At 43.0% G+C, this 27,159-nt stretch overlaps 1 protein-coding gene across 1 annotated transcript; it reads right to left on the bottom strand.

The window, feature by feature from the left end:
- Positions 1–4,373: 4,373 nt before the first annotated feature.
- LOC138775265 (somatomedin-B and thrombospondin type-1 domain-containing protein-like) lies at positions 4,374–26,791 on the bottom strand. The gene is made up of 6 exons (XM_069955865.1): positions 26,656–26,791; positions 25,856–26,571; positions 12,897–13,091; positions 11,330–11,420; positions 10,190–10,366; positions 4,374–4,905 (listed from the first exon to the last, which is right to left on the bottom strand). The coding sequence occupies exons 2-6, from the start codon at positions 26,043–26,045 to the stop codon at positions 4,788–4,790; spliced, it is 771 nt and encodes a 256-aa protein (XP_069811966.1). The 5' UTR covers positions 26,046–26,571; positions 26,656–26,791; the 3' UTR covers positions 4,374–4,787.
- Positions 26,792–27,159: the final 368 nt, after the last annotated feature.

Below are 27,159 nucleotides of genomic sequence, written 5' to 3'. Positions count from 1 at the left end.
ATTTTAAAACCTCTTGTAGGATAAATAAGTCCTGTGGAAGACCCGCAGAGTCCTCTCCATGTAATGGGCAGAGGGTAGGGTTTTTACTTGGTAATCTAGGATAGAGAGTAGATCAGGGATGTCTACACCCAAATCAGTCTGGGTCCAGCGCGCTAACCCGGTGGTCATGTTCCGATAATCTAAAGAGGGGGCGAAATATCGATAGGATAGCGGAAGTTGATGCCTGGAGGAAGTGGGGAGGTGCAGTGCTTTGTGAAAAGTGGCGTCCCACTCCATGAGTGGTAGAGCGCGAATATATTTGGTGATGTAGCTGCGGGCCTGCAGATAAGCAAAGAATGGGGACTGAAATGTGGGGTAAGTTTCCTTTTAGAGTTTTTAAAGTCAGTGGTTGATAAAGAGAGAGGAATAAGGGTCCAGACTAGTAATTCTACGGATTTTATTCCACGCTTTCCATGTGGAGATAAGGAGGGCGTTTTCCTTAACCCATGAGGGTAAGGAACTGTAGTGAGTATGCAATAAGTTGGGCAGTGATAAGGGAGAGGCCATGTGGTGGTCCAGGTTTGTGTCTGTGCACCTCGGAGCATTGGACCCAGTCTCGGACAATACGGAATTGCGCTGCCATGTTTATTGAGCGGATGTCAGGAAAATTAAGACCTCCGTGTTGTTTAGTTTGTTGTAGGATTGTGTAAGAGATTTTAGATTTTTTTTGTCTCCCCAAATAAAGGATCGATAAAGATAGTTGATCCTCCGCTTTTCTTTGCGGAGTAGGTAAATTGGCAGTGTCTATAGTAGGTACAGGAGTTTTGGCACTTCCACCATTTTCAGAAGGCTAGTGTGACCCATAAATGTTAAAGGGAAGCGTTTCCAAAGAGAGAGTGTTCTAAGGACTTGATATATTTATCAATATTTGTAGGGTGTAATTTAGCTGGTGATTTTGATTCCCAGATATTTTATTTGGGATGTGTTCCAATGAATTGGAATAGAAGTCGACCACAACAGGCGTAGTAGTGCCTCACATTTAATCAGAGTAAGGGTGTAGCCTGAAAGGGCACCCCTAGCCTGAAGATCCTCAATATTTGTAGGGTGTAATTTAGCTGGTGATTTTGATTCCCAGATATTTTATTTGGGATGTGTTCCAATGAATTGGAATAGAAGTCGACCACAACAGGCGTAGTAGTGCCTCACATTTAATCAGAGTAAGGGTGTAGCCTGAAAGGGCACCCCTAGCCTGAAGATCCTCAAGCGCCACAGGAAGCAAGAGTCTCGGAGAGGATATTGTCAATAAGAGGTCATCAGCAAAGGCCATGACTCTTAAGGTCGGAACCACCAGTTTTGACACCAGAATATATTGGGGAATGTTCAATATGTCGTAGGAGAGGGTCAATTGAAATGTTAAAAAGTAGGGGGGAGAAGGGGCAGCCCTGGAGCGTGCCGTGGAATAGGTTAGTGAGGGGGTGTTCTTTCCATTAATAGTGAGGGCTGTTGCTGCCTGACTATTAATGTGTTGTAAAAAAGATAGAAAGGAATGTCCTAAGTTACGTTCAGAGAGGGTGGCATATAGAAGCGGCCAGGCGACCTTATTTGAAGGCCTTCTCTGTGTCTAGGCTAAGTAGCATAGTAGGATGATTATCTTTGTTCATGGCATGAACCGTAACTGCCACCTCTCTTCGAACGTTTCTGACTGAATGCCTATTTAGGAGGAAGCCTTGTTGATTTTGGGAGAGGAGAAAAGATTGGAGACGGGTGACTAAGATTTTTGTTAAAATTTTATAGTCCTGGTTGAGAAGTGCTATTGGTCTATAAGACTAGGGGAGGGTTGGATCTTTATGGGGTTTTAGTAATTAAATTGTTCAGGAATGTGCAAAATCATTTAATGGGGCGCCTTCTTTGTAAATAAGATTATGGAGACGGGTAAGGTAGGGGGTGATTTCAGCAGCAAGTAATTTATAATATTCCCTGGAAAAGCCATCGGGCCTAGAGTCTTATTATTGGTTACTTTTGACTTTCATCTAGAGCAGTGTTTCTTAACTCCAGTGCTCAGACCCCCTAACAGTAATGTTTTCAGGATATCCAATAGAAAGAACACCTGTTGTGATACCTGATGCTCTGACCTATAGTTATATCACCTATGAAATACTATGACCTGTTGGAGGGGGGGTCTTTCAAGACTGAAGTTGAGAAACACTTATCCAGAGGCATATATGACCAGCATTGAAGTGATGTCTGATGTCAGTCATTGATGGTGAGTCAATAGCAGTCAGCACCGGCCATATATGAAGTGGACTCGATCAGTGCCTTGATTGTTCCTGATCAATAACATTGTGTGTGCATACATATATACCGCATTTTCTGGCGTATAAGACCACTTTTCAACCCTGAAAAATCTTCACAGAAGTCAGGGGATCGTCTTATACGCCGGGTACGGTCGCCCAATACGGTGGGGGGGGCTAAAAAATTACCACTATAAAGAAAACGGTTAACTCGCCTAGGGCCCGTTTCCAGCATCGGCGCACCTCCCCGTCCCGTTTGCAGCGCAGGCAGTGTGATGTACACTACCTGCGCCGGAGATGGAGATCACTGAACCTCTCCCGGGCAGCTGAGCGTCTCATCAGAGAGGCTCAAAGACGCTCATCTGCCAGGAGAGCTTCGGGAGAATGAGAGAGGCGCCGGAAGTTCCCAAAGCCTCTCTCATTCTTCCAAAGCTCTTGCGGCAGCCGAGCCTCTCCAATGTGACGCTCTGCTGCCCGGGAGAGGTTCAGCGATCTCTGGTGCAGGTAGTGTACATCACACTGCCTGCGCCGGGAACGGTATGGGAGATGCGCTAATGCCGGGAACGGGCCCCTAGGTGAGTTAAAGGTTTGTTTGTTTTTTTAAATTTAGCTGCAGTTAACCAGGTCAGGCAGGGGATAATACCTACTGGGCGGATCCGCAGCGAGTTTCTCACTGTGAATTCTCAGTGAAACCCACTGCGGATCCCTGCCCTGTACACTCTATGGGCAGACAAACTCGGAGCAGGATGCACATCCCACTGTATGTCTGCCCCATTAACCCCCTGGCCGCCGGAGCGTATACATCACCTGGTCCCTGCTCTAGCCTGCTTCGGGGGTTGCCGGCATGTCCCGCTCAGCCAATTACTGCACTGCAGCGGGGCAACGCACTGATTGGCTGAACGGGACGTGAAGACACCGGGAGTCCCGAAGCAAGCCGGAGCAGGGACCAGGTGATGTATACGATCCGGCAGCCGGGGGGTTAATGGGCTGCAGACATACTCACAGCGGGATGTGCATCCTGCTGCGAGTTTTTCTGCCCATAGGCTGGGTTCACACACAGTATATTTCAGGCAGTATTTGGTCCTCATGTCAGGTCCTCATAGCAACCAAAACCAGGAGTGGATTGAAAGCACAGAAAGGCTCTGTTCACACAATGATGAAATTGAGTGGATGGCCGCCATTTAGTGACACATATTTGCTGTTATCTTAAAACAACGGCTGTTATATTGAAATAATGGCAGTTATTTACTGTTATATGGCGGCCATCCACTCAATTTCAACATTGTGTGAACAGAGCTTTTCTGTGTTTTTAATCCACTCCTGGTTTTGGTTGCTATGAGGACCTGACATGAGGACCAAATACAGCCTGCAATACTGTATAGTGTGTGTGAACCCAGATATAGACTGTACAGGGCAGGGATCACCCGCTGCGGATCCGCCTGGTGAGTTTGTACCCTAAAAGTCAACGGTCGTCTTATATGCCGAAAAAACTGTGTGTGTGTGTGTGTGTGTGTTTGAAATATATACACACACATATATATATATATATATATATATATATATATATATATATATATATATATATATATATATTTATTTTTAGTTCTTTCTGTTCAGATTACTTGGAGACTGTCCTGCTCTATATATGAGGGAAGATCATTAATAGGAAAATGAAATTCTCCTCAGCTATAAATTATCAGCAGAATATATTTGAAGCTGTGTTCAGTTATTTAGATGAAATCTGCTGCAGAAAATCCGTTGCGGATCTGGTACCTGTGAAGTACCCTAAAGAGTAGTAGGGATGTCATGATCACTGCACAAGCCCTGCCTGTATTCTACTGGGGAGAAGAAGCAGCAGCAGAGATTCTCAATTATTTCCCCTCATGAGTAACGCCATTCACAAGACGCATGACAATTGCTGATAATACAGCGACATAATATGAAAAGTGACAGATTCTTCAAAGCTTTCTAGAATCTAATAATTGGAAAACCTAAAGTGGAAAAGCAATTTTTAGTGTTCATAAGAAAAATCTGACCTTCATCACAAACAATATACTGTAAGAAATCCTAGTGCAAACATTACAATGCAAATGTATAACATAAAATATTTTATTATATCGCTTTATTTTTCCTCTGTCATTTATTTTTCTGTTTTTAAAGTAATAAAGTATACATTCATCATGTACGTTCATTGTATCACAATAATATAGTGGTAAACAGGCTCTGCAGGTATTAAATATAAAACTTAGATGTTAATAGAAAAGAACTTCTGGCACATAAACAATTCAAGTTGACAAACAATTACCATAAGGAAAGATTTATATTTATAGGATGGAAGAACAGGCGCCCCATCCATTCTATTGATGGGACCACCTGCTAATAGCACCAGTCATGTAAAAAGCCAGTTATGTCCCCGGTTTAGGGTTTGTGCACAGGCATTCATATGTTAGTATTTTACCAGTAATACTTAAAACATATAGTAAATTGTATTTTGTCCGTATAATCTGTTATTTTACATTATGTGAAAATAAAGCTATGAACCAAGGGGCAGGAGCATGTCTCAACCTCTCTAACTTTTTTCCAGGTTCCATGACACTCGCTTTTACCCACAGCTTGCCAGTGAAGAATTTGGTCTCTGAAAATGCAAAAAATAAGCAAATATATAGTCAGTGCTATATGCAAGGTAACACAACTCAAAGTAAACCTCACAAACCATGTAAAAATTATTGTCCAGTCTAAATAAAGAGTAAACCAAGGGTGAGAGCAGAGGACCAGGTGAAAGGCAATAAGTAGAGATCAATAGACCTCAATGTACAATTAAGCATCCTGAGACCCGGAAGTGTGGATGTGGTTCTCTCCTTCCTAACCCCACTCCTTTATAGGCAGAAGTGAGTACAATATTTATTAGTTTTTTGTCATCAGTAAGGTTATAATTTGATGGAATGAAAGAAACCATAAAAGTCCTCCAACTATAAGGGTATGTTCACACTGAGTAAATGTGGCGGAATCCTGCCTGCCTCAGTGTGCAATAGCCTGTCTATGAGAGGGCTTGCGCTCCCACCGCTCTCCACGCAAAGAATTGACATGTCAATTCTTTGTGCGGAGAGCGGCTGGAGCAGAGGTGTGTGAGCCCTCTCATAGACAGGCTATGGCACACTGAGGCAGGCGGGATTCTGCCACATTTACTCAATGTGCACATACCCTTTGTGTGAACAGAGCCTAATATTGTGCCTGACAGACTATGTCTTTATATTCAAAATAACGGCCAGTGGTTTTAAAAAGACGCCCATGTTTATAATCATTTACGGCCATCATTAACAAACAACGGACATTAAAGGGGTTATCTAGTGCTACAAAAACATGGCTACTTTTTTTCAGAGACAACACGACTCTTGTCTCCAGTTCAGGTGCGGTTTGCAATTAAGCTCCATTCACTTCAATGGAACTGAGCAGCAAAACCCCGCCCAAGCTGGAGACAAGAGAGGGGGCTGTCTGTGGAAGAAAGTGACCATGTTTTTGTAGTGCTGGATAACCCCTTTAACTTGCCTATAGAAGACTGAACACAGCCTTTAACCCCTTAGCGACCCATGACGTATCTGATACGTCATGGTGCCGCTCGGGGCGTTCAGAGCGGGGTCCCGCCAGGACCGCGCTCTGAACAGCGCTGATCCCGGCTGACACGTGCAGCCGGGCAGTGCCTCTATTAGCCGGCGCAGGTCCCGTTGCCGCGCCGGCTAATTAAGCCTCTAAGTGCAGCTGTCAAACCTGACAGCTGCACTTAGAGGCTTTGTACACACTATCCCTGGTGTCTAGTGGCTCGGATCTCCCCCCCGCGATGCGATCGCGGGGGGGAGATCCGTTCTTCTGCCCGTGCCGGGCCTCAGCGTCGGAATGACGCTGATCCCGGCTCGGCAATAGATTGCTATGGCCTGCAGCAGGCCATAGTAATCTATGACCGATCTAATCGATCTTTGCAGTGTATATACACAGCATTGATCTCTATGAGAGATCAGTGCTGTCTATATACAAGTCCCCCAGGGGGGCTTCTAGTTACAGTAAAAAAAAAAGTAAAAAAGTGTTTTTATTAATAAAAAATCCCCTCCCTTAATAAAAGTCCAAATCACCCCCCTTTTCCCATTTTATAAATATAAATAAATAAACATATTTAGTATCGCCGCGCGTGTAATCGCCAGAACTATTAATTAATCACATTCCTGATCTCGCACGGTAAACGGCGTCTGTGCAAAAAAATTCCAAAGTGCAAAATTGCGCATTTTTGGTCGCATCAAATCCAGAAAAAAATGTAATAAAAAACGATCAAAAAGTCGTATATGCGCAATCAAGGTACCGATAGAAAGAACGCATCATGGCGCAAAAAATGACACCTGACACAGCCCCATAGACCAAAGGATAAAAGCGCTATAAGCCTGGGAATGGAGCAATTTTAAGGAACGTATATTTGTTAACAATGGTTTGAATTTTTTACAGGCCATCAGATACAATATAAGTTATACATGTTATATATCATAGTAATCGTAACGACTTGAGGAACATGCATAACAAGTCAGTTTTACCATAGGACGAACGGCGTAAATGCAAAACTCCCCGAAATCAAAACAAATTCGTTTTTTTTTTCAATTTGACAGCGCAAATGATTTTTTTCCGGTTTCGCAGCATATGTTATGGAAAAACAATGCCTGTCATTGCAAAGTACAATTGGTTTCGCAAAAAATAAGCGCTCATATACGTCTCTAGGTGAAAAAATACAAGCGCTATGGACTTTTAAACTTAAAATGGAATAAGCAAAAGCGCAAAAAACGAAAATAGGCTTTGACCTTAAGGGGTTAAAGTGCTTTTTTTAGTTTTAAGCAAATTAATTTTAAATATGTTCTTAACGTTTAAGTTACAAACAATGCGTTCCAAAACCATTACAACACTTGAGAAAGAAACCGCAGTCGTTTCAAAATTCACAGGTTTTTTTAAACCTTTTTTTTCCAAGTATAAATATATACACTACTGTTCAAAAGTTTGGGGTCACATTGAAATGTCCTTATTTTTGAAGGAACAGCACTATACTTTTCAATGAAGTTAACTTTAAACTAGTCCTAACTTTAAACAAATACTCTATACATTGCTAATGTGGTAAGTGACTATTCTAGCTGCAAATGTCTGGTTTTTGGTCCAATATCTACATAGGTGTATAGAGGCCCAATTCCAGCAACTCTCACTCCAGTGTTCTAATGGTACAATGTGTTTGCTCATTGGCTCAGATGGCTAATTGATGATTAGAAAACCCTTGTGCAATCATGTTCACACATCTGAAAACAGTCTAGCTCGTTACAGAAGCTACAAAACTGACCTTCCTTTGAGCAGATTATGTTTCTGGCGCATCACATTTGTGGGGCCAATTAAACGCTCATAATGGCCAGAAAAAAAAAACTTTCATCTGAAATTCGACAGTCTATTCTTGTTCTTAGAAATGAAGGCTATTCCATGCGAGAAATCGCTAAGAAATTGAAGATTTCCTACAACGGTGTGTACTACTCCCTTCAGAGGACAGCACAAACAGGCTCTAACCAGAGTGAGAGGCCGCGTTGCACAACTAAGCAAGAAGATAAGCACATTAGAGTCTCTAGTTTGAGAAACAGACGCCTCACAGGTCCCCAACTGGCATCTTCATTAAATAGTACCCGCAAAACACCAGTGTCAACATCTACAGTGAAGAGGCGGCTGCGGGATTTTGGGCTTCAGGGCAGAGTGGCAAAGAAAAAGCCATATCTGAGACTGGCCAATAAAAGAAAAAGATTAAGATGGGCAAAAGAACACAGACATTGGACAGAGGAAGACTGGAAAAAAGTGTTGTGGACGGATGAATCCAAGTTTGAGGTGTTTGGATCACAAAGTAGAATGTTTGTGAGACGCAGAACAAATGAAAAGATGCTGGAAGAATGCCTGACGCCATCTGATAAGCATGGTGGAGGTAATGTGATGGTCTGGGGTGGCTTTGGTGCTGGTAAGGTGGGAGATTTGTACAGGGTAAAAGGGATTCTGAATAAGGAAGGCTATCACTCAATTTTGCAATGCCATGCCATACCCTGTGGACAGCGCTTGATTGGAGCCAATTTCATCCTACAACAGGACAATGACCCTAAACACACCTCCAGATTGTGCAAGAACTATTTACAGCAGAAGCAGGCAGCTGGTATTCTATCGGTAATGGAGTGGCCAGCGCAGTCACCAGATCTGAACCCCATTGAGCTGTTGTGGGAGCAGCTTGACCGTATGGTACGCCAGAAGTGCCCATCCAACCAATCCAACCTGTGGGAGCTGCTTCTAGAAGTGTGGGGTGCAATTTCTCCAGCTTACCTCAACAGATTAATAGCTAGAATGCCAAAGGTGTGCAATGCTGGAATTGCTGCAAAAGGTGGATTCTTTGACGAAAGCAAAGTTTGATGTAAAAACAATGTTATTTCAAATACAAATCATTATTTCTTACCTTGTCAATGTCTTGACTCTATTTTCTATTCATTTCACAATGTATGGTGGTGAACAAGTGTGACTTTTCATGGAAAACACAAAATTGTTTGGGTGACCCCAAACTTTTGAACGGTAGTGTATATTTTTTTTGCATTTTATAAGGTTTTTTTTTTGGTTTTTTTTTACTTCTTATCCGATCTGCGATACACAGGCCACATTTAAAGCATAAGGCTGGATTCCCTCTGTCCGTGTCTGTATGTTTTGGCGCTCCTGGCATCATAATCATACATGTATGGCCTTACACACTTTGATAAATCAGTGTCAGGGTATATTCACACAAACGGTCTCGCAGCGAGATTCTTGCTGCGAGTCCGGCAGGTCCTGGCAGTTCCTACAAACTATATACTCGCTGCGGTCTGAACGACCGCAGCGAGTATGTAATTCTGACGCCCTTAACCCCTTCTGCTCCTGGCCAGCTCCCCCGCTGTAAGCATATATTACCTGTCCTCGCTGCACGGGTCAGGCGTCCTGCTCTCCCGTCCGGCCAATCAGTGGCTGTGGCTGGGCAACACACTGATTGGCCGGGCGGAAGAGCAGGATGCCGGACCCGTGCAGCGAGGAGAGGTTATGTATGCTTACAGCGGGGGAGCCGGCCGGGAGCAGAAGGGGTTAAGGGCGGCAGAATTACATACTCGCTGCGGTCATTCAGACTGCAGCGAGTATATAGTTTGTGGGAACTGCCAGGACCTGCCGGACTCGCAGCGAGAATCTCGCTGCGAGACCGTTTGTGTGAATATACCCTCATAAATAGGGAAGTACATGCCAAGTGTGTAAACCATGCAATTGTGAAAAGACCTTGGGGGAATTTATCAAACTGGTGCAAAGTGCAATTGTCTTAGTTGCCCCTAGCAACCAATCAGATTCCAATTTTTATCTTTCAAAGACAGAGGAATAAAAAGTGGAAGCTGATTGGTTGCTAGGGGCAACTAAGACCATTCTACTTTACACCAGTTTGATAAATTTCCCCCCTTGTATGTAAATCTGCCATAATAATCCTGTGTCTGACTGTTAGCGCTCATGGTTTAGGTAGTGACAGGGTATAATATAAGGTGTTTACCCTCAGGATCGGGCAGCTGCAGATTAGGTTCTGAGTATTTTAATAGTTTATCCTCACTGTTGGATGTAATTTTTCTTTTTTTTATAGATTCTAATAGGAATATTTTGACCTTTTCGACTATAATGTGATTGGTTTCGGTTGCACATACTGTATAACCAATGACATCTCCCTGCTCTTTCAATCAGCAATCGATTTCCTTTATTCCCCAATATAAACGTTACCACCCAGGAATATACAGTATTTACATTTTTCTGCCAGGTGTATTATACAAATATATATATTAAATTATACAAATGAGGCATACAGAAAAATGTAGAATTCTTACCTGTTAGCATCACTGCCATCCCCATAGCAACGATGGTTCCGAACATTCATTGCAGGGTGTTGGCAAGCCACACACACAGTATAGCCATCTCTGATATACAGCATCCAGCGGGCATGTGGGCGATCCTCAGTCATGCAGGCTGGAGAAAAGGATTCAATCTGGAACTCAACACAGTACCTGATGGAAACAGGAGAAAATAGAATGTTAACCTGAAAACAGCCACAAATTATTTATTTATATCACATAAGATAGCCCTGCACCTTAAACATCTTAATAGGCAGTACAGTCTGATCTGATGAAGACTTTTTGGGAGGAACTCGGGCTTGCTGGTTAATCCTCAGTCATGTATGAAAACTGTTTAGGCTATGTTCACACAACATCAAAAATAGTGAAGAGGCAGGCAATTTAAAATAACGTCCGTTTTTGCCACGATTTAACTGACTGCAATGGCAATGCATTAAAGTCAATTGAAAGACTGATGTCCAATGCGCACAATGTATTCAATAACGGACGTTTTTGCCGCGGACGTCAAAATAATTACCATGATCATTATTTTCGGGTGTCTTTTGCAAACAGCGGACGTTTTTTATTAGTTTTTCACACACCATTTTTCTTTTGTCACCGTTCTCTCTCTATTTTCACAGTTTAAGTTAAATGGACTTTTTAATTAAGACACAAGACACACCCAAGGTCAAATTAGTAACCCTAACTACGATAATGTACCAGCAGCCGTCATGCCCTAAGGGAAGGCCTGACAGATAAATAACGCCCATTATTTTAGACTCAAAATGACAGAAGTAATTTTAAACAAACTATAGAAAACGTGTGAACATAGCCTAAAGGAGTCCTGACTCCCAGGAATGTTACCCTCAATAGGTGACACCAAGCATTTTTCCTTGTGGAATAGAGCTACTTTGAATATCTCTGAAAACATATAGGCCCAGATCTATCAATCAGACAAATAAGAGAGATTATCGCAACTCGAGCATGCTCATGTCCGATTGTTCAGCATTTAAATAACGGTGGCTGAAGTTCTATGTAACATTTCAGTGTAATACCCACAGTGATGTATTAGGATAAAAGTACTGTATACTGTATATGACAACACTCTATAACTATTGATCAGGTTTAATACTATACCCAGAATCCTCTGTTTGAGATGCCCAGTCTATCGGCACTGCGCGTCTCTTTCGTTCTTTGTTATATTCTGAAGTAGTAATGAAGGCAGGGACTATGGAAGAATATAGACACAACAAGGACTGTTATTCAGAAAAATTTTTATCTGTCTGGTAAGGCTGTGCTGGGTAACATACTGGGGTATTAGAAATGCATGCTCTTTTCTCCATTCTCAAATACTAGTTGGGACTCCTGATATTACCAGCCTCTAAGGGCCCTATTACATGGAGCGATAATCTGCCGAATCGGGCTAATTCGGCAGATCATAGCTCTGTGTAGTAAAGACAATGATCAGCCGATGACAGCGATCATCGGCTGATCGTGTCTTTAGGTCCTGACGTAAAAGCTTTGTACACCAGGCTGACATAAAATCAAGCAGGCGGCTGATGACTGTGTAAAGGAAATAATAAGGTGCATACATAAGCTCTGCACGCTCCCTGGTGTTCTCTTTGCTTCTGCCTGCTGTCCGCAGCCTCTGGTGCAATTTCAGAGCCGGTCTTTGAAGTGACAGGCTGCTCAGCGAATCACTGGCCAAGGCCTGCCTATCACTTCAGGAACCTGGTTTTGAAGTTGCACCCGAGGCTGTGGGCAGGAGCAAAGTGAACACCATGTAGAGGTAAGGTATGAACTTCATTTTAACAAGGCCTGCAGGGACATCGCTGCATGATAATAGAGCAGTGTAATAGGCTTGGCACTCATTTACTATAGTGAAGATCAGGCAATGATGAAGGAGCTCTTTTTCATTCTGTATGATATATATTACATATCCCCAAAAACAGTATGCATGCCCAATCAGTCATATGTAATGTACACAGTATATAAGAATGTCAATTACAACTACCTACATAGTGATGACATTGTGTACAATGAAGAATAATACATTAAAGCGTAACTGTCATTTCAGGGCCATTTTTTTGAAAACATTAAATATCAACAGTACAAGCGATTTTAAGAAACTCTGTAATAGGTTTTATGTACTAAAAGAGTTTCCTTCTGGACTGAAAAGCAATCTCCCAGCCTCCCCCCTTACTGAAGATAAAGCAGGATTTCTGTCTCCATTATGTGGCTATGGAGAGGGGAGGGGCTGTTAGGAGTGACTGAGCACGGAGCAGTCTTGCACAGCACAACACCCTGCAATCTTCTCTCAGTAAGTTCATAGATAAGCACTGACCTTTCTGACACCTGAATTTAGCGTTTTAGGTGCCCAGAGAGTCTACAAACAGCTGACCTTCATGTCACCTCTTCCTGCTCCCTCATCTCCCTCAGCCCCTCCCCCCTTCACAGGCTTACAATGGAGAGAGCAGAGCCCGTCTTCACTGGCTTCTCTGTAATGAAGACGTGTTTGCCTGATAATGCACAGATAAGAAGTCAGGGGGGGAGGCTGGGAGATTGCTTCTTGCTTTTTTGGCTGATGAAACCTATTACAGAGTTTCTTAAAATCGCTTATACTACTGATTTCTGCAATAAAAAAAAACATGACACTTACGCTTTAAGTACTGAGTGGTTAGAATAAAAGGTGACTATACTTTACCATGCAAATGTCCACATTCGATGCCCTGGTTTGTGAAATATTCCAGACATCCAGCCTTCTCCTCCAGGTTTGGACAGGGCTCCCCTCCATTTTCAGGCTCCTGTAACACTTGACGTGTGCGCACTCTATATGTTGGGCTGCACTGGACTGCACAGCCACTCCAATGGCTCCATTCACCAACAACACAGGCACGAGCTAGAAGAACAAGTATTTTTTTGAAGCTCGAAAAATATTTTATACTCGTTATGTTCTTCCTTCATTATTACAATATGTTTCCTACCTTGTAATTAATAGAGATGAGTGACATTTGGTTATCAGTGGCTGAAGAAGTTGAATGCAGCCATTCTTTAATAGCCATAGGCTATTAGTTGCATCCATGTTTTCCAGGAACCCCTAGGGCTGCATCCAATGTCTAAACAAATTAAAGGAGGAACCTGAGCATACTCGAGATTCGCTCATCTCTAGTGATTAGATCACTAGAGTGATACTTTCCTGAAACTTCAATTTCTATGCCATTTATCACATTCCACCGAATTCCTTGTTTCATTAAAGGACAAGTGCCATGAAAAACTTTTTCCCAGTAATTGAAGCACATTACAAAGTTATATAACTCTGTAATATACTTCAATCACCTATCTGCCTCCCTTCCCTGTCTTTTCCCCCCTCCACCCCCCACCAGGAAGTGTCCTGACTCACACAGACCTGATTACTGTCGTCACCGTCACCAGGCAGCTCCTTCTTGTGAGGATGAGTCATCAGCAGGAGGGCTGCTCTAGGTCCTGTTACACCAGCCTCCCCATCCCCTCCTTGTCAGGTGACTCAGCTTGCTCAGCTTATCTTCTCTAGTGACATGACTCCTTCACTGAGTCCACGGCAGCAGGAGAGAGGGGATGAGGGGAGGGGGGAGCTGCCTATGTGCCGCAGTCAGTCTGAGGGAAGATAAGCAAGTGAGATGTGACAAGTGATGGCTTGCAGTTGTTCAGCCAATCGGAGGTGAGCAAGCTGAGTCACCTGACAAGGCAGGGGAGGGGGGAGGCTAGTGTAATAGGAGAAGGAGCTGAGAGAAGAGCTTGGTGACGGTGACGACAGTAATCAGGTCTGTGTGAGTCAGGACACTTCCTGCTGGGGGGTGGAGGGGGGAAAAGGCAGGGAAGGGAGGCAGATAGGGGATTGAAGCATATTACAGAGTTATATAACTTTGTAATGTGCTTCAATTACTGGGAAAAAGGTTTTCATGGCACTTGTCCTTTAAATAAGAGACCCATTTTTTTGCCAAGGCAATAAGTCAGAGAAGAGTCTCTAGTTCTGGTGGACCTACAGGACCCTTTTTAACCCCTAGACGACCCTGGACGTAGGGTTACGTCATGGAAGTCTGTCCCCAGACGACCCATGACGTAACCTTACGTCATGGGTGTTCTTCCCGCTATGAAGCGCGCTCCGGAGCGGAGCGCGCTTCATAGGAGGTGGGGGCCGGCTGCTGTGAGCCGCCGGCACCCCCCCGGTAATGACACGCTGCAGCGACCGCGCGGCCGCGTGTCATTAACCCCTAACCCGCCGCGACCGCGCCGCGACCGCAGCGTTTAAGTGTAAGTGACAGGGGGAGTCCCCTGTCACTTACCGATCGGGACCCCCGCAGTGTGACTGCGGGGGTCCCGATCGTTGAAACGGACTGCTGGAGGTCTCTTACCTGCCTCCGTGCGGTCCGATCGGCGATCTGCTACACTGAGCCTGCACAGGCAGGCTCAATGAGCAGATCGCCGATAACACTGATCAATACTATGCCTATGGCATAGCATTCATCAGTGTATAAATCAAAGTAATGTATGTACAAGTCCCCAAAGGGACTTCAAAAGTGTAAAAAAAAAAAAGTTCAAAACACTAACACACTACCCCAAAACCCCTCCCCCAATAAAAGTTGAAATCACCCCCTTTCCCATTATATAAATAAAACATATAAAAATGAATAAATAGATAAACATATAATATACCGTAGCGTGCGTAATTGTCCGATCTATTAAAATATAACAAGCGTCATTGCGACCGGTAAACGGCGTACACGAAAAGAGGGAAAAAAGTGCGCAGATTACTGATTTTATGTTACATTATATATTAAAAAAAATCAATAAAAAGTGATCAAAACGTCCGATCTTCACAAATATGGTATTAATAAAAACTAGAGATCATGGCGGAAAAAATGACACCCCATACAGCCCCGTAGGTGAAAAAATAAAACTGTTATAAGCGTCACAATAGGCCCATTTTATTAATATTTAATTGCCAAAAAAAAGGATTTCATAAAAAAAAATATATAACATTAGAGAATCTGTGTAACCTGCATATGGTTGTGTTCGGACTGACCTATGCAATAATAGTGTCATGTCGCTGTTACCATATAGTTCATTACGTAGACACAGGAACCCCCCAAACGTTACCATATTGCATTCTTTCTTACGATTTCACCTATTTATATCTTCATAAATAATATATTTGGAATTCCATCATACATGTTATGGTAAAATGAATGACGCCATTACAAAGTACAACTATTCCTGTAAAAAATAAGCACTTACATGGCCTGTAGATAGAAAACTGAGAGTGCTAGAGCTCTTAGAAGGGGAGGAGGGAAAAACGAAAGCACTAAGATCAAAATTTGCGCGGTCCACTGGGTCATTTTGGGCCTGGTCCTCAAAGGGTTAAAGATTCCCTCCATGATAAAAGCTGATTGGAAAACAGTATAGTAGCTTGACCCTGTATGATTAGCTCTAGAGAAAAGCCAACTTACATTAAAGGGAATCTGTCTCTAGGTTTATGCTGTCTTAGATGAGGGCAGCACAAACTAGGGACAGAAATGCTGAACATAATACTGTATAACTTAAAGGGAATCTGTCAGCACCTGGGCCCTACCACTGGTGCTGACAGTATGATGTAGTTGGTAGTCTGTCCCCTAGTGAGCATGTTACGTTTTGGTAATTTGTCTGTACAGTCATGGCCAAAAGTTTTGAGAATGACACAAATATTCTATTTTCACATGATCTGCTGCCCTCTGGTTTTTATATGTGTTTGTCAGATGTTTTTATCAGATACAGAAATATAATTGCAATCATATTATGAGTAACAAAAGCTTATATTGACAGTGAGAATGAGTTCATGCAGCAAGTCAATATTTGCAGTGTTGACCCTTCTTCTTCAGGACCTCTGCAATTCTCCCTGGCATGCTCTCAATCAACTTCTGGACCAACTCCTGACTGATAGCACTCCATTCTTGCACAATCAATGCTTGCATTTTGTCAGAATTTGTTGGTTTTTGTTTGTCTACCCGTCTCTTGATTATTGACCACAAGTTCTCAATGGGATTAGGATCTGGGGAGTTTCCAGGCCATGGACCCAAAATCTCTGTTTTGTTCCCTGAGCCATTTATCACCTTTGCCTTATGGCAAGGTGCTCCATCATGCTGGAAAAGGCATTGTTGATCGCCAAACTGCTCTTGGACGGTTTGGAGAAGTTGCTTTTGGAGGACATTCTGGTACCATTCTTTATTCATGGCTGTGTTTTTAAGCAAGATTGTGAGAGCCGATTCCCTTGACTAAGAAGCAACCCCACACATGAATGGTTTCAGGATGCTTTAGAGTTGGCATGAGACAAGACTGGTGGTAGCGCTCACCTCGTCTTCTCCGAATAAGCTGTTTTCCAGATGTCCCAAACAATCGGAAAGGGGATTCTTCAGAGAAAATGACTTTACCCCAGTCCTCAGCAGTCCACTCCCTGTACCTTTGCAGAATATCAGTCTGTCCCTGATGTTTTTTCTGGAGAGAAGTGGCTTCTTTGCTGCTCTCCTTGAGACCAGGCCTTGCTCCAAGAGTCTCCGCCTCACAGTGCGTGCAGATGCACTCACACCTGCCTGCTGCCATTCCTGAGCAAGCTCTGCACTGCTGGTAGCCCGATCCCGCAGCAATTATTTCCGGCAGTTGTGCATTAATTTCAAAGCAATTTTCAATAGCACAACCGCCGTTGCTTGACACTCAATACAACGGCCGTTGGCCGTATGTTGTGTGAACATAGCCTAATATTGAGCTAAATGTGAACGGACTGGTATGTTCTGCCCTTGTTTACCTCTATATTATATATATATTTCTCATACTATTGGACCCGGTTAATTGAGTTACAGGCCATTTTCTGTTTCCACTGCTTCTCTTGATAGTTTTTAGGATACACTTTGCTGGCCAGTGGTTGCGTTGCTGGAATCTACTTATCCACCACAGCCTTATTTTGACTGCTTTGCAATTTGTGGATTTAGAATAGAGCAAATTGTTCTCATCTGATCAGGCTGAAATTCTTCTAACAGCTTCCAAAGAAACTCTATCTAATCCTTTGCCAAGATTTTTCTGTTTGTCATTTTCTAGCACTGTCAAAACCAAACAGTAGTCAGTTGTGTTATTATGAACCATTGTTAGTAATATGGGAGGTGTACAGAGAGTCTTTCTACACTTCCTATATACTATGTCCCATTTCTATACCCCGGTAATAATACAATGACCAAACTTACACCAACATCAGTTTATTAGAGGCATCGCTTTATACCGTAAGATAAGGGTATGAACTACATTGAATACAGAAATCTCTCCACATCTTAGTCAGTGGCTATGTATCACTTTAGACAGGGAATGTATCACCTAGGGTTTTGTTTTACCAGTCAAACCTAGATACTAATACATATAAATTTTTTTCTCATCTGTTTTTTCTGATTCTCATTCTATTTTCTGTACATCATTATGGGGGTGGACATCTTGTGTGAGCTGCTAACAGCATTTAGAAATGTGCATTACAGCAGCCACATGGACACTGGGACAATGTTGTCTTTAGATGACTCGTTGACTTCTATGGGAGAACGTTCTAGATCAGGGGTCTCAAACTCGCGGGCCAACTGCGGCCCTCGGGACACTAGTTTGCGGCCCCCACCACTTTACTGCCCGGCGGCCCCCCTCCTTGCCAGAGCACTGCCCTGGCGTCCGCCGCCCGGCCCATTGATCGATCACTCTTGTGACCGCAAGCAGAGTCTGTGTTGGACGGTGAATCCCGGGGACACCCCCAGGGAGGCAGCATCAGCCGGGGCCTGTCCGTAAGAAGGGAGCTGCAACGGGTGATCGAGGTGTTAGGTGAGTTGTTTTTTTGTTTTGTTCTTTATCTGCTTTGCGGTGGACAAGATATGGGGACAACATCTACAAAGAGGGGGGGGGGGGGCATGTATAACGGGACAACACAGTGGGGGCATTTATAAGGGAGGCATCTATTTGGGGGAAAGATAAGGGGGGCAACATAAAGGAGGCATCTATATGGGGGTAGGATAAGGGGGGCAACATAAAGTAGGCATCTATATGGGGGGGAGATAAGAGGGGCAACATAAAGGAGGCATCTATATGGGGAGATAAGGGGGCAACATAAAGGAGGCATCTATATAGGGGGAGATAAGGGGGGCAACATAAAGGAGGCATCTATATGGGGGGGAGATAAGGGGGGCAAAATAAAGGAGGCATCTATATGGGGGAGATAAGGGGGCAACATAAAGGAGGCATCTATATGGGGGGGAGATAAGGGGGGCAACATAAAGAAGGCATCTATTTGGGGGGGAGATAAGGGGGGCAACATAAAGAAGGCATCTATATGGGGGAAAGATAAGGAGGGGACTACACAGAGAGGGGCTCCCAAGGAGATGCACATGGGGCCATCTATATGGAAGACTGAGCAAGGGGCCATCTCTACACAGAGGGGGGCATATACTATAAGGTGGATCAGATAGTCAGCCTACCCACTAAACGAGGGTGTAAATGGGACAATACAGATGTGCAGTTAGTAGAGAGATGAGGATGGTGCCAGTGTGAGGAGCCTAATATGTTTCTCTGGTAGATTCTGTGGATTCGTGGCTCGGAGAAGTTCTCACAATGGCCCAGGACAGAAGGAGAAGATGATGAAAAGGGAAGAACTCCGATCAATGAAGACGTCCCCTGTGAGTCACCTGATGTAACATTCATGTTCAGAAAGTTAAATGTTAAGGAACTGTCAATACAGACATTTGAATCTGAATAATAATAATTACATTTAATGACATTGGAATGTTTTTGTAAGAGCTTTTCTTGTGGAAACCCTGATGCAGCCCAGCCTCACCCAGACTCTACCTCCAGCGGCCCCCGGGTAAATTGAGTTTGAGACCCCTGTTCTAGATGTGTTCTGTGAGCTGTGACTATCACCTAATATGATTTGGAAAATATCCTGCTATTAACATGCTATTGCAGGGCACTGGTCAGTGATCAACTGGCGCCAGAAAGTTATATAGATTTGTAAATGACTTCTATGTAAAAATTGCAAGCTGCAATTAGCTGCTGTATGCCCTGCGGGAAGTGGTATGTTCTTTCCAGTCTGACACAGTTCTCTCTGCTGCCACCTCTGTTCCTGTCATGGACAGATGTGGCAGCAGAGAGCTCCGAGTCAGAATACATCAATTCCTGCAGGACATACAGCAGCTGAAAAGGAATTGAAGACTTGAGATTTTTAAATAGAAGTAATTTACAAATTTGTAAACTTTCTGGCACCAGTTAAGGATATCTTTTTATCAGCTGCACAGAACAATATAAGTCACACCTTATTCTGTTCAGCTTCTCCGTCACTAGTTTATTCTACCATGAGATAGGACACCATGAACCTACTGACAGTCTCTTTAAATTCATCCAGGAGAGGGAGAATTACACAGGATGGGGGAGAAGTTTAAAGAACAATAAAACAACTGGCAGAAGAGAGAACTAGGGAAGATATTAATGGACTCGGAATATACAACACATTTATTGTACCATAGGCCATTATTTATAATTCATTAAGGCACAGAAGGAAGACAAGGATTGGTAGCTAGGGCACTCTCTTTCCCAAGAATACTTTGTCCATGGAAAGGTAAGATAGGTTGCTGGGGGAAACATATTGAAAAGCCGCTTTATCTGCACTCATATAGCTGCCTGAGCAGTGGTGAGGCAAAGCAGTAACATCCTCTTCACCTAAGGCTCTATTACACAGGCCAATCAGGAGAAGCAAGCGATTGCCAACCTGTCAGATCAGCATTTGCTTGCTCCTTGTCCCCTGCTCGCTGCCGGCGCTATTACATGCGCCAACAGTAAGTGGGGGCACGGGGAAGGGCTTCCTGGTTGATTTTTAGATTGTCTGGGGAGCCCTTAGGACAGTCATGGGCAACCTTTTGAGCTTGGTGTGTCAGCATTCGGCAAAAAACGAGTATAACTCGGATGGTGTGTCACTTCGGGAAAAACCACCGTAATTTTGCGCTATTTATAGTTTAAATAGCAAAAATATGTAATTGTAATATATAACTGTACTCAAACCAAAAAATATTGTGTGAAGTCAACTAAAAACCACAAACACATACTACCCCACCTGACCCCCATCCCTCCTCATACACTACCTCACCTGACCCTCATCCCTCCCCACACATTACCTACCTGACCCTCATCCCTCCCCATACACTACCCTACCTGACCCCCATCCCTCCCCATACACTACCCCACCTGACCCCCATCCCTCCTCATACACTACCCCACCTAACCCTCATCCCTTGCCATACACTACCCTACCTGACCCCCATCCCTCCTCATACACTACCCCACCTGACCCCCATCCCTCCTCATACACTACCCCACCTGACCCCCATCCCTTCCCATACACTACCCCACCTGACCCTCATCCCTCCCCACACATTACCTACCTGACCCTCATCCCTCCCCATACACTACTCTATCTGAACCCCATCCCTCCCCATACACTACCCTACCTGACCCTCATCGCTCCCCATACACTACCCTACCTGAGCCTCATCCCTCCCCATACACTACCCCACGTGACCCCCATCCTCACACACACTAGCTTACCTGACCTCTTTACCCATATACACTACCCCACCTGACCCCACACACACTAGCCCACCTGACCTCTTTACCCATATACACTACCCCACCTGACCCCTACACACACACACACACACACACACACAGACAATACCCCACCTGGCCCCATCCCTTCACACACACACAATTCCCCACCTGACCCCAATCCACCGACCTCCATCCCTCCCCACACACACTTACAATTCTGCTGCTGTCCAGGATGCGGGCTGTGGCACCAGGAGACGACGATGGAGGCAGTAGCAAGACTGGGCTGGAGGCTGGAGCGCGGCACCGCTGTGGCCGGACGGACACAGCTACTATGCCGGGTGACGTCACTGTAGCTGCGTCCGAGCGGTACGTGGGGCGGGGAATACGTGGGGTCAGGCCGCACTGTAAGGCCGCTGGGCTGTCCTGGAGTTTGCATGCGGCCACATACTTCTCTGTATGCGGCCGCGTGTCAGCAACTATGGCGACGCGTGTCAGCACTGTTATAGGTTCGCCATCACGGCCTTAGGAGATATCGGCTATTAGAGTGACAGCCAGCAGACTGTTGTTATCGTTGAAGTTTTTTTCAACATGTTGAAAGATAAGGATCAGCCGACATTGTGCATTTTGGCTGATTGTTGCCTTTTAACACAAGCTATTACACTAAGTGATTATCAGCCAAATATGGCCCATAATCAATCGGTGTAATAGGGCCTTTAGTCTGAGCAGAGCTCAGAATACACATAAGTGTGGCCTTCAAAAAAATACCTAAAACACGCGGCAAAACACTGTAAATCAAGCCTAATATACTGTATAGTAATGACAAGGAAAGTTTTAAAAATCAAAGTTCATCACTGAAATGTGACGCCAGCAATGGGTAATTTTCTAACGATACATCCCCTTTAAGCATAAAACTGGTAACTAATAAAAGGCAGGTATGAAGCCCAATCTCCCTATTCTGTGCCCGAGCTGAATGCGCATGCTATTTCTATAGAAAAAGGTGTGACCTCCCAACACTACCATTTTAGCTGAGAAAAGAAACACCATGTACTACTAGGTATTATTTCATACTGGTTAGAGTGGTGTAATTCATTGCAATGAATGAACGAAACAACAATGACATTAGCTGAACCTTTCATTTAAATAAAACAATCTGTCATTTGACTCCGGCCAATTACTGTTCATCACCAGGGACCTGGTATCAGATTTATCAGCCAGGCCTTGCAGCTTAGGGCTCAGCTTTTGCCTTACAAACCTGTTAGTTAATTTAGAATTCTAGCCGTTATTTCTTTTATGTAATAACAATGGACACTTCATTCAATAAAATTATTCTGTGTAGTCTTCATATGTTTTTTAGGGGGAAGACCATACAAATGGTCAGCCACTGATGAATGCTTACTGAGGACTGACATGGGGACGTGGCAACAATGGGATCCACAATATGGTAATTGTTTGTTCTGCTATGGCTTGGTTCAAGTACAAATCTACAGATAGTATTTATATTGTTCCCTTATATTACTACAAAATGGTAGAGTGTCTATTCCATATATACTTGGAATTAGCGCACCTGCTATAACTATTGAGGCTATTTCAAACTCAAGCAAACTACCTTTTAATGAATATAGCTATGTTTTTCTAATTCTGGATAACCCCTTTAAGCAATTGTATTCTTCCAACTTAGATAATTTTTGGTCTAAATTTTATATATATTTTTTTTCTAGATTAAACTTTTTTTTTAATCTGCCTTTTTTTCACATAACCTGTGATTTGTGCCCAATTTATCATTTGCGCCTTTTTTAAAAAGTTACACAAATTGGTTAATACCTATGTCTGGTCAGTGCCAGGTGAATTTGTTGGCGCCATTTTTGCAAATATTCTGAGAATATTCTATTCACAAAGTTATGAAAAGTTTGTTAAATTAGTCCTGTTAAGCTGGGTAAAAAAAATTACGTAATGAAATACAAAAAATAGCATGTTTTAGACTCAAAAGTAAATGTCCCCCTATACGTAACTTCTCTAGAGGTCCACAAAAACTTCTGTTTTGCAATATACTCGCCATCTGTGTTCTGTAAGCTGGTATAAATTCTGGATGGAATGCTTATATTGGACCATTTAGCCAATCACAAGACTTTGTCAAACAACCAATCTGCAGGTCCAGCTGTCTGTCCAATCAACAGTCTGTGGGCGTGTTTTATTTGAATCTACCCGATTCTTTCCTCCTCGACAGTTACAATATCCATAGGTTACCTGGCGCACATGTGGATTGCGATCTCTGTATAATGACCTGGCTATCTTTTAGTACTCACTTGGATTAACCCCTGCTGCTGTATCAGACTTTACCCTACTATTTTGTTACTTGAGGTTGACTCGTTGCCTGATTCTTGTTAACATATTTGGATTCCCATTGGCTTTGACATATATTCTGACTATGCAATAATGAATTTGGATATATTCTTTCTCTGTTCGCTTCACCACTGAGCATCTACTGTGATAAACAGGCGAGTAACATATTCAGATGTAGCCATATAAACAGTGTTTACTGCTTACATGTGTTCCTCAGGATCAGCTATGGAAGACCCATACCCAGAAATGTAACAGCTACTTGTAATATTTCACGTATATGTTTCAACACCAACAAGACTAAAAAAAGAAAAGTAATCTTGTATCACCTGTTATATATTACTAAGACCACTTATAGAGGTTTTTTTTGCCTTAAAATGGCTTTACTTCATTCTTTTGCTTTTGTCATTCATTTTTTAATGAGGCTAGTTCTGTTTCCCTTCTGGTTATAAGGAACGAGAACAAGAAAAATGAAATCAAATAATAGGATCAATTAGTCATTTCCTAAAGTCCCAGAGCCAAGATTTATCCACCCAGATGAGGATATTAAAAGGAATTTCTGAATTGTTCCTCGTCTTCCTGAATTGCTTATGATATAATGACAGCCTGACGCATACACGTTAAAGGAAAATTTACAAGAACTAGACAGGCTTTACACAGGGTTTCTGAGGCTAAGGTTGATAATGCATTATATAGTCCATATTTATTAGACCTAGAAGTTCTCCAACAATTGCAAAGCAACAGGATGCCAAACTTTATGTCTTAGGATATGTTCACACCTCGTTTTCGGTCCCACGTCAGGCTGCACGTCAGGAATCAGTGAAAAAAGGATGCGGACGTGCAGCCTGACGTGCTGCCGAAGGCCACATGACGGCCACATTGACTTAAATGAGCAGGACGGAGTCATTATGTGACTGTGTTCTGCTCATTTGCGGGACGTACACGGCTTTTGTGCAGGACACAAAAGCGTGGTCGACTACACTTTTGAGTCCTGCACAAAAGCCGTGTACATCCTGCAAATGAGCAGAACACAGTCATATAATGACTCCCTCCTGCTCATTTAAGTCAATGTGGCCGTCGGCGTGGGACCCAAAACGAGGTGTGAACATACCCTTACTATGTTCAGTGCTACAGTTATGGGGAATGAGGCGGATTCACCTTCTGATTTATCTAACAAAAATGTTAAATAAGAGTTGTTTATCTAAATAGAATGGCAACTAAGACTGACCAGATGTAACATCGAGAAATCTCTTAAAGGGTCGCTTAAAAATGAAAAGTTTCCTCACCTTTCACAGGCATCAGTCATACCATGTGCATGTTTAGTGTATATGCTGGGTAAAATCTACTGTCTAGTATGCAGAACGTACAGTCCCAGTGTATGCAACTGAATACCATAAATTGTCATGTGTTATCTGTAACTTGTTTTATTATTAAAAAAATACATACATTTATTAACAAAAACAAATAAACTGTGTGCGTGCGTGTGTGTGTATGTATATATACATATATACACACACACATATACATACATACACACACACACACACACACACATATATATATGTGTGTGTGTGTGTGTGTGTGTGTGTGTATGTATGTATGTATATGTGTGTGTGTATATATGTATATATATATATACATATATATATATATATATATATATATATATATATATATATATGTACACACACACACACACAGTGGTGCCTGTACAGTATAGCAATAAGCATGTGGAGTATAATGTAAAGTAAGTGCATAAACCTGAAAAACAGCAGCAGTTTGTAGATACAGAATGGAGATGCAGATGCAGTAGCGGACTAAAATAGGCTAGAATAGAGAAGAGGTCTGTGTGGTCACATGAAAACAAAGGGGAAGGGGGGGGGGGTGTTCAGCAATGACCAGGAAGTGAGAATCACAGAGCTGTGCTGCAGGACAGAGACAGAAACTTTATATACAACAGAGTGTATAGTTAAGTGTAAGTGCAGGCACATTATAGCAGCAGTGTATATAGCCGAGTGTGAGTGCAGGCACATTGTAGCAGCAGTGTATATAGCTGAGTGTGAGTGCAGGCACATTGTAGCAGCCGTGTGTATAGCTGAGTGAGAGTGCAGGTAAATTGTAGCAGGAATGGAGAGGATGGGAAACAAGGGCTGACAGACTGCAGGGAGTATGAAGGAATGTATATATATATATATATATATATATATATATATTATATATATAAAATTGCTGGGCTATCATACCCTATAGACATTTTGTGTAAACAAAAAAACAAAAATGCAACAGCAACCAACAGGTGCAAGTACTTACCGTGTATACTGTCTCTCCCCCCCCCCCCCCCCCCCCCCCGTGTACAAATGATAAACACCTGCTCTATAGATATTAAAAAATAAGGATCTTAGCAAACTATTTGATGAAACAGAGTGTACTATGTTACTCTGCCAATCTTTGCTTTTTACTGTTGGACATTTTGTGTATGCATTGCATTTCCTGAGGTATACCATGCCTATAAAGTAAAATCAGGTCTGACTACACATTCATTTTTTTTCAACCAAAACCAGGAGTGGGTTAAAAACACAGCAACTGGCTACATCTTTCCATCATTGTTTTCCTCTGTCTGTTCCACTCCCGATTTTGGCTACGAATACTGAGCAAAATACGTTGTGTGAACATAGCCTAAAAGTAGTGCTGCTTTCTTACCTGGACATGCCTGCGAGTAGTCATGACAGCAGTCCATGGTTTTCGTGCACACCTGATCGCAGAAACAGGTGCCATATTCCCTGTCCATTCTCCAGCCCTTGCTGACACATGTCAAATCTCTGCCTTTGCAGCACTTTTGAGCCTCCACACACCCACCCTCGGCCATGCCGCTGAGTCTCAGCAGTCCCATCAAACACACCCAACGTAGTATCTTCTCCTGTTCTGATCCATTACTGTTCTGCAAAGTGTTCAGAAGATAAAGGCTGGTCAGCTCTTGTTTAGATGATGGACTGTGGTGACATCATGGATGCTCTTCTCCAGGTGTCCAGTAAGATGCTGTACTTGTCATGCACATCCGTCCACTCTCACTGGTTAAAAAAAATCTTTAGATATATCCACCTGGCAATGTGATAATTTTTTTCCAGATCATGTAAATGTGATCTGTATAATTGTACAAGGTGCAGAGGAGTAGAAAGGAGTAAGATCTCACTGCTAGCAGGTGAAGAAGTGTCCCCGGACAGTGACAGCCAGCAGAGAGCAGCTGAATCAGGAGCTGTGTCCCTCCCAGGCTTCTCACTGGGTGGAATGTGAGTCTCGCCTCCCTCCCTGCGCAGAGTGGAGGATGTTGTGTGTACAACTATGCAAGGAGTAGTGGTAACTTATGTACATGGAACACACAGGCACTTGTCCCAATATTCATTCCGATATGCAGTAGCCTAGTGGGATCAATAAATAGAAAAACTTTTATATCATCTCACATCCTGCCTTGTAAATTTAGAGAAAGAAAGACGCTTTATTACCTTAGAGTTAGAAGCCAAACAATACTGTCTTCGTTAAGGATGGGCGACCTCTGACCCACAGCTGTTACAAAGTGTTGATCAACCCCTTTATATGCCAAAATAAATCTTAGTTTAAAGAGACACCATCAGATTGTGTGTATTTGTAAATGAATGTCCCAGCCGAAGTGGGAAGTCTTGATTTTACTCCCATTTTAGCCAAATTTAGTTCTGATGTGTTTCTATGTTCGTTGCACATTTTGTGTTTTTTTTTTTAATATCCTGTTTACCAGCTGTAGTGCATAAGGTCATGGTGTTACTAGTGATGTCGTTTGGCCACATAATGATCACATGATGTGTTGACAGTATGTTCCTATAAACATAAGACTGTTGTGAAATTAAAGGGGTTGTCCAGGATTTAAAACATATATAGCCGCTTCCTTCCAGAAACAGCACATCTTCTGTCCTCAGTTTGGGTGGGGGTTTTGCAGCTCAGTTCTTTTGAAGTGAAGGGAGTTGAATTGTAAT

Source organism: Dendropsophus ebraccatus, unplaced genomic scaffold (genome assembly GCF_027789765.1).
Source record: "Dendropsophus ebraccatus isolate aDenEbr1 unplaced genomic scaffold, aDenEbr1.pat pat_scaffold_1436_ctg1, whole genome shotgun sequence".
NCBI lineage: Eukaryota > Metazoa > Chordata > Amphibia > Anura > Hylidae > Dendropsophus > Dendropsophus ebraccatus.
Note: the sequence above shows the minus strand (reverse complement) of the source record. Positions and strands in the feature narration are given on the sequence as shown.